Raw genomic sequence first — 8,706 nt, 5'->3', positions numbered from 1 at the left:
CTTATAATCATGAAATTTGTTAAATTTGTTTTCAAAAGTAATTGGAGGGAAAAATTTGAGTTTAAGCTTAAAGATTCTACTAATTAAAAAAAATTTAAATAGAGAATTAATTGTATTTTATCTAATATTTTTTAAAATTATGTGTTCATCTTAAATTTTAGACTGTATAAGAGAAGTTTATTCTTAGAATAAGAGGATTAATTAAAAAAACAGTTATCTTTAACTTATAAATGTAAGCAATTAATTAATATATGCAAGTAATTTTAATTTAAATATAACTTTTTAAAATAATTTAATGAAAATAGATTTAATATTAAAAGCAATTAATATTTAAAATCTTGGCAAATAATATGCATTTAGTAAAATAACATGTTTTTAATATAGTGGAGAAAATCGGATTAGTAAGTAAGTATTATATGTATAAAATAAACAAAATTAAATTATAAAATAGTATTATCTCATTATATAATAATAATAATAATATTCCTATGAAATAAATAGGCAAATAAAATATACAGTGCGTTAGTGCCAAAGGGAGTCATTTGTTTTGGAGAAATGAAAAGGAGACAAAAAAAGATTAAAGTTAATAAAGAGAAGGAAGTCATCTGTTTAGAAAAGTGCAAGATTATAATTTCCTCTCTTTTTTGTAGGCTAAGGAAACAACTCTTCGTCATGGTGCTCTAAAAAAAAAACCAAAATCAGTCAATACATTTTTTATTCAATCTCATCCTTATAAATATTTGATTATATATTAATGCTTAAAAAGAATAGAATACCAATATACTAAAAAAAAGTACCGTGGTACATGTAAAAACTTTCCTGTTTTATTAATTAATTGGAATTGAAGAAATGGGTAGTGGGTAGTGGTTGACACGCGTGCAGTTACGCGTCTTGACTGTTGCATGTATGTGTGTTTCTTCCTTGCTTCTTCTACGTACGTATGTAACACATTCTTGTACTATATGCCAAGCTACTTACCGTAGTACTAACTCATATGTCCACACTGTATGTATGTATCTATGTATGCATGCGTACGTATGTATATAGGGTCAATGAAAAGTATGCCATTCATTGATAATCAAATTTGAGTATGGAGACGTGAAGCAATGAATACACGTGTATTGAAAAGTTTTCAAGTATATGGATATGTTTCAGTAATTTTTAATTGTTTATTTTAATTATATATTACATATATTTTTTATAAGATTAATTGGTAAAAATTATTGAAATATCGATATACTGGTACATTTACAATTTTTTCATACGTACATATGTTACATGTATGTATCTGGTGATTCCAATTTACGCCGCGCGCATTAAATTCTGTAACGTTGGAATCATGTACTATTGTTTTTATGTGCTGCTGACGGTCAATTATTTGTACATTAATTATACTACACAAAAGTTTTTAAACATCGTGTTCTAATAATTTTAATTAATATATATTATATATAATTTTTATAATTAAAATTAATAGTTAAAATTATTAGAATATTAGTATACTTATCTAATATATTTAATAATTTTTTTATAGTATAAATTATCATGATGTATATTCACAATAATATTTTTAATTAAAAGGAATTTTAATTAAGGAACACTGCAGTTTAAGCCTCTAATAAGATCACCACAAAATTACAGGCATATCAGATTAGGAGCATGTTTGGAAACAGAGAAAAAATATTTTCTTATAGTAATACGTATAATAAAAACTAATAATAATTTTAATCCAAAAATGATTAAAAATTAAAATTTGTTGGGTCAATTTAAGTGTTTACTCTTCAAATAAATATCTAACCTAATTTAAAACCACACATGGATGATGGTCATTTTCATGAATTAATCTACATGATGCGCTCACTTAACAATAATATTTAATTGGTTCTTAAAGTTGTCTGTACAAAATATAGTATATAAATTCAATTTAAAAATGAATAGCTTTTTTTTTTTAGATGGATACCCTGCGTGTTGGGATTGAATATAGATTAATTTAATTTAATATATTAAAAGAATTGAAAGAGATTTGTATTTTTAAACGGGGGAATATTTGAACTAAAGTAGTTGGTGTATCCTTATGAGCAATCGATCAAAATGGACTTTGTGTAGCGAATTTTATTGCCTAACGATAATGAGAATAACGTTTACTACATGAGTTCATTTTGCCTAATTCTAGGTCTAACATCTAAGGAAATTAATTTCTCATATATAAAGTTATGTAGTATATATATGTATTAAAACGAGGAAATATGTGTGTCAAGTGACACGAGGAAAACAAATTGAAAAAGAACCAAGTAAGAAGATTAATTCAAATACCACATAGTCAATTTTCAACCAAAGGCCACCATTTTCTGAGTTCCCCACCGAGCGTACACGCTAACTATAGCCTAATCAAAACCCTCCAGCTCCAAGTAATTAAGAAATAGACAAGCTTCATTTATATACGACAAAACCAATGGCCATTATTCACATGTCATTTTAATATTTCACATACGTTCATACTATATAAAATAATACTATATATGTTTTTAATAATATTGATTTCATATCACTAATACTATAAGGCATAAGGAATCGTACTTTAGGGTTTTAAAAATTGAATTAAAAAATAATAATTGATACCATAGGACTATATATAGTTATCTAAAAGAAGAACATGTTGAACGGAGAATATTAGCAAGATGAATTATATATTTAAATGTGGTAAATTGATCTTAGGTTAACCGCTAGCTAACCTTTATTATTATGAAATTAATCTCGCTCATACAATTTTAAAATATTATAAACAAATGTAGGCAATTATAAATATTTTAAAGATTTTTATTGAATACGCTGCAAGTAGTCTTTATACTATTATTAATATCTAATATCGAAGGAATAATTTAGTCATATACTATACCCAACAAATAATAATACTTAGGAATATGAGAGTATCAATCACCTATTGGGGGAAAAAAATTGAAGATATGCGATAAATAAAATTGAATAAGGTATTTTTTTTGTTGAAGTTTGTATTCGAAAAATATTTTTAAATTTTAATTTATTTTAATTTTATTTTTGACAAATTTTAAAGAAAAAATATATTTTATCTAATAAAATATTAAAATTACGACATGAGAATTTGTGGGGTCCAGAAAGAAGGCATGAGAATCCATCCACATCCCTTTTACTCAGCAGCCATCCATACGTGTCAACCACTAATTACGACATGGCATAAACTTTGCTCATCCAGCAAGCTTGACCACATGACTGTCACGTGTTTCCCTTTCCCACTTATTGACTTTGACTACCTTATTGCCCTCCTATTCACATATATATGCATGCTCTTGACTTGATTCATTTTTGGAATAAAAATATAAAATGATTCTTTTGGTTTTTTTTTTCTGACAATGTACTTGTCAGGTAAATTACTAATTTATGACAAATTTAAATTTTATTTAAAGATTTGTTATTGATTAATAAATTATTATATATATAAAATAATATTCGAATTCGTAATACTTATTTAATTAGACTAAAAAAATACAGAAATATTTGATAACAAAAAAAAATTAACAAAAAATAATCAGAATTTGTCTTATTTAGTATTTATTAATTATTAATGTTACAGTAAATTTTAGAAAGTTAAATTTAACTGTGTTTGTATAGTTTTATGGAGTATTTGAGAATGTTCTAGATGGTTACGAAACATTCTAAAATATTATAGAAGATCCTGAAATATCCTAGAAAGTTCTAAAAAGATTTTAGAAGATTATAGAATATTTTAAAAGAGTGTAAATATATATAAAAATATGAAAAATAATATAGAACAATATAAAAATATTTAAAAAGTAATAATAGACAAATTCTAATTTTTTTTCTACCTAACATTATTCAAAAAATAATTATTAGATCAATCTAACTTAGATTTTTTTTAATTTATTTAACAAGAAATATAATATAATAAACATAAATGTGGGCTGCTAGCCTGCTACTACAACTGAGTTTCATTATTACAGCATATGTTGCATGCTGCCTTTTCTTTCTTTCTGAATTGTTTCCGTCCGAAACGCGTTGACCATATTAATTAATTAAACTTGATGTTAGATATGTTAAGATTTGTTTTGAACTTCGAATCCGTATGCATCAGCACAATCCTATGTAAACTTAACACATAAGTTGTTATTATATTCCAAGCAATTATATGTGAAGGTAGTGAATATGGTGAGGAACAGATAAGTTAGAAATATACATAGTTGACCTGCCACGCATCTGATGAAAATAACAACGGCGTTGACTACTCCTTAAAAGGAAAATTCCAATTAAACTAAACAAGTAATTGTTGATACTAGAATAATTTATATTTCAAGAGAAATTACTCAATGAATTTCTTCTGGACTTTGGAACTTCTTTGTTTTAGAGTAGCTTAATACTAGTATATATATGAAATAAAAGAGTGCAAGAAACGTCACATTCCACCTAGGCATTAGAGAAAGTAAGGCAAAAATAATAGAGTCATAATAAACTATCCATATACAGAACACAAAAGCAGAAATAGTTTAGAAAACAAAACATCCTTATTATTACTAATCCTTTAATTTCATCGCTTAAAAATCTTGGTCTCCTCTTGAGAAAAGTCAATTTGTTTTGTGTTTGGAAAACAACATGTGCCTAACCAGCGTGTATTTATGGAGTAGGTTTTGTTTTTTTATGCTCTATGTAGGTTGATCGAAACTGGCCCAAATTTAATCTTGCTAAATCTATTACGGAATCTCAATAGATATAGATAGAGCTAGGTATAGGTATCATGGTATATATAGGTTAACTCGTTTAATTCATAATTCGTACCACTTAAATATGCAATTTTAATAATTTTTTAGAGGAGTGCTAAGTGCCAGCATTTTTATTAAATTCTAGTTAGCACTTAACTATTAAAAAGAAATTGAATGATTCTATATTATTAAATGCAATCTCACACCATTAAAAATAATATTAATAAATAATTAATAACTAAAAACTATAAAATCTGCTAATCCTTAAACTTTCTCACTTTTTAATTCGCACCATTTAATTTATGGGCTAAACGGTTTAAACCCGCCGTTTAGGAGACCAAATTTTCTTTTTGGTATTTTAGCGGACCAATCTAATAACCTAGTGTAAATATATATAATATTAATAAAAATATATTTATATGAGTTAAAAATTAATAACCTATTTAAAACTTATTTTTTTCACTTCAAAATTTATTCTTTAACTCTTTAGTTGAACTTAAAATTGGCATAAATATCAATTTATTATTGTGCAAGATTTGTGTCTTCTTCTGTGATTTATTTTTTTGTTAATTTTTTAGTCATAACTCATAAATTTAATAATAGTAATACAAAAACAAAAAACAAAAGATAGAAAAAAAATTTGCAATTTGAACTGACTTGTAAAATCGCAGACCAACGCTATGCAGACACAGGCCTCTCTCAAAACAGCTTATATATTGCTAGTTTAGTCCTGTTCAATCTGTTAATACTTAGCCCATTGTGATTTAGGCTAAACGACATAAGCCTAATTGATAAGAATTTCGGTCTTTTCTTGAAAAAAGTCAATGATTATTTCATTCACAACTATATTAGTAAAAGTGAATCTTTAATTTATATAGTTGATTGAAAGTACTACTGTACAAGGAATATCAAATTGAGTGTTATAGTTTGGGAAGATTTTCAAGTATACCATCGTATTGGTGTATCAGTGATTTTTAACCGTTAATCTTAATTGTATATATTATATATATTTTTTATAATTAAGATCAACGGTTAAAAATTACTGAAACACCGGTATCACAGCACACTTGAAAATTTTCCTATAGTTTGTGTTACTTAAGCAAAAATGACTTGCAAGGAAAGCAACTAACATTCTAACAGGCTTTTCCCTGTTGCATGCAGTTCATGTCAATCAGCTGCTATGCAAGAACAATGATTTCTTGTGCTCTGGCAAAGTTGTCCATAGGCACATTATCACCAATTATTCTTATTGCTTTATGTACAAATCATTAATCATATAACAGATTTAGACATCCATGTGTGAAATATCAAGAGTTATGATATTGTTCATAATGAGAAGTGGATCTCACGCATACCAAATTCACTTAATATTCTAATAGAATATTACTGTTATTTGTGTTTATTTTGGTTCTTACCATAATCTCAATTAAACCACTTCTTGTTCTTCGTTCTTGTTCTTTTTACCTTTTAGAATTTTGTTGAAACCAGCGTAGCTAAAGTGAACAATTCAATAAGGCAGATAATATAGATAAGTAACAAGTTTTGAGGAATTGAACAAAGATTGAATAACGTTCAATGGTAACTACAAATTGAAGAAATATATTTATGTATGTACTGTTAGAAACAAGAGACCAAACTGTTCTGTATGTTATTCAGTCTGATCAAAAGTACAATATACAAGGGTATTTATAGGTGCTAAATGAATCAAAGTAATAAAGACATAGAATCCTACAATTAATATACAGATGCTATATAAATATAAACGATCTAAATTGATTCTAATAATTCTCTAACATGTACAAAGCCTAAAGACAGTTGCAAGTGGTTGCACATGGAATTAACTTTGCTGAGTTGTTGTCTTCAAAAATCTACCACCCTACATACCCCAAGAAACTGCAATCGAAGATGAAACAGAGAACAATCAACATGTATGCAATAGAGAGAGAATTGGAAAGGAAAGGGTACCTGAGAGATCTGAGAGCAAGGTGTTGACTGAGAGCATGGAAGAAGAAATTGGCACCATGAAGGAACACCACGATTCCTGTGCATCCCAACACGAATAGCTCCACCATCATCTACTTTCTTCAATGAACCACAAAACTCATCACTAACCACACTTATATATTTTGGATTATTGGTAGTATGTGTTGGAGGGTGGGGTCAATTGGATGACTTGCATTGCAGGTTATATAATATATTCTTTAATGGAGAGAATGATTGTGCAACAGCCATATATATACATACATACAGATATGGCAAACACACAAAATAAATATATACACCTAAGCTCAGAGGTTTGGACCAATCTCAATTATATTACCCCAATCATTTCAAGGAAAAAAAATATCTGATATTCAAGTTTATAAGGAAGAATATTTATAGGTGCCTTCCATGTCATTGTTGCTATAAGTACATAATATATTTAACAACCATCATTTTTTTAGAATATAATTATATTAAGGCGAATATTGAGTCCATTAAAAAAACAAATCATCAACAGTTTAAAAGTGATTATTTTATTTTTTATTTGGTTGGAGGGGATCAACATTACTATGATTAAGAGAAATGATATTGCCAACTCATTTTGCAAATAAAGCTAGTATTATAAAATACCAATCAATAGCTTCACAATGCTTTCTTTAACTCAAAATTAATAGTTTGCCTTTCAGATACCATGGATGTGTGTTGCACAACTGAAATAAACCATAAATAATAATTGAATCACCAATTTCCTTTTCTTTGCCTGATAGGGAATATGATACAACTTCAGCAAAAACTGACTTTCATAATTCAGCATTAGTAAATATATTCATATATCATCAAAACTAAGCCAAAAGTGCCACTGCTTCAAAAATATGAATGAGGCCAACATTGAATAGGCACTGTATCCTAATGATGGATGCAAAATGTAATATAAGTTAGTTTGATTAATGATTAGTCTCTTTGATTTCATTTCATTGGTCTCCTAACAATGCTGAAAGGAACAAATCCTGCACAAAACCGGATCTCCCAGCAGCTTGTCTCATCCTTTTCTCTCTCTCTTCACTACTCAATGTCAATGAGGGATCAAAACTGCAAAACAAAGATTTATCAAGCAAGAACTTTGATTGTCTTTTTATCAGAAAAGGATAATGAAGAGCACCTTGATTTCCAGATATGTACAGGTGCCGGATTCGAAGAGGAATCTTCAACATGTGTTACCTCAGATTTACAAATTTCTTCTGCTTCCAAAGCAGGGAAATTAAAAATAAGTGAGGATAGTAAGGGATCAGTAACAGCATTTGTCACAGTACTAGTGCTGCTTGTTCGGTATCCACCACCAAGAAGCACCTGCAAATGAGCCTCGCGAAGATCTCGGCCCAACAGAGACAATGCCTGACTGTTAGGAATGGCAACTCTTCTTAACCTTCGTCGTCTCTGTAAGTAATCTTCAGTTAAGGGAAACAATTACAACTTAACATATATGCAGTTAATTTTATCTGAAGTTGATAGCTGAGAGCCGTTAGATAACAATTTAGTCAAACCTGTCAAATCATTTAACGACTCTCAGCTATGAATTTCTACCATCAGAATAACCACAGAAAGGATATTTTGAACAAGTGTGCATGCTGGAGCGTTATGTGACTCAACATATCCCGCGCAACTTTAACTGAACATATCGGACAAATCTGCATGATAAAACAATAAATCATGAGTCTATCACATGTTATAACCATGTTTATGGATCACTTATAATAAGTCCTCTTTGACAAACAAGTTCTAATACTCCATCCAATTATATTTATATACATTATTGGCATTCTTTAATTTGTACCATAATAATAAGGATCTTGTGCTAGTTTAACCCAACCCCTCTTGTTTTGTTATGATTTTCAATTTACACAACAAAACAGATCCATCATTGACTTCCATTATTATGCACATGTAGATAAAGGTTCCAATAAATTTCAGAAACAAG

At 28.2% G+C, this 8,706-nt stretch overlaps 1 protein-coding gene across 1 annotated transcript; it reads right to left on the bottom strand.

The window, feature by feature from the left end:
• Positions 1–6,433: 6,433 nt before the first annotated feature.
• LOC107468211 (protein DEHYDRATION-INDUCED 19) lies at positions 6,434–8,660 on the bottom strand. The gene is made up of 4 exons (XM_052255255.1): positions 8,640–8,660; positions 8,339–8,416; positions 7,891–8,171; positions 6,434–7,820 (listed from the first exon to the last, which is right to left on the bottom strand). The coding sequence occupies exons 1-4, from the start codon at positions 8,658–8,660 to the stop codon at positions 7,703–7,705; spliced, it is 498 nt and encodes a 165-aa protein (XP_052111215.1). The 3' UTR covers positions 6,434–7,702.
• Positions 8,661–8,706: the final 46 nt, after the last annotated feature.

The sequence above is a fragment of the Arachis duranensis genome, chromosome 10, assembly GCF_000817695.3.
Source record: "Arachis duranensis cultivar V14167 chromosome 10, aradu.V14167.gnm2.J7QH, whole genome shotgun sequence".
Classification (NCBI taxonomy): domain Eukaryota; kingdom Viridiplantae; phylum Streptophyta; class Magnoliopsida; order Fabales; family Fabaceae; genus Arachis; species Arachis duranensis.
The sequence above is the reverse complement of the archived record's forward strand: the minus strand, read 5'-3'. Positions and strand labels throughout refer to the sequence as shown.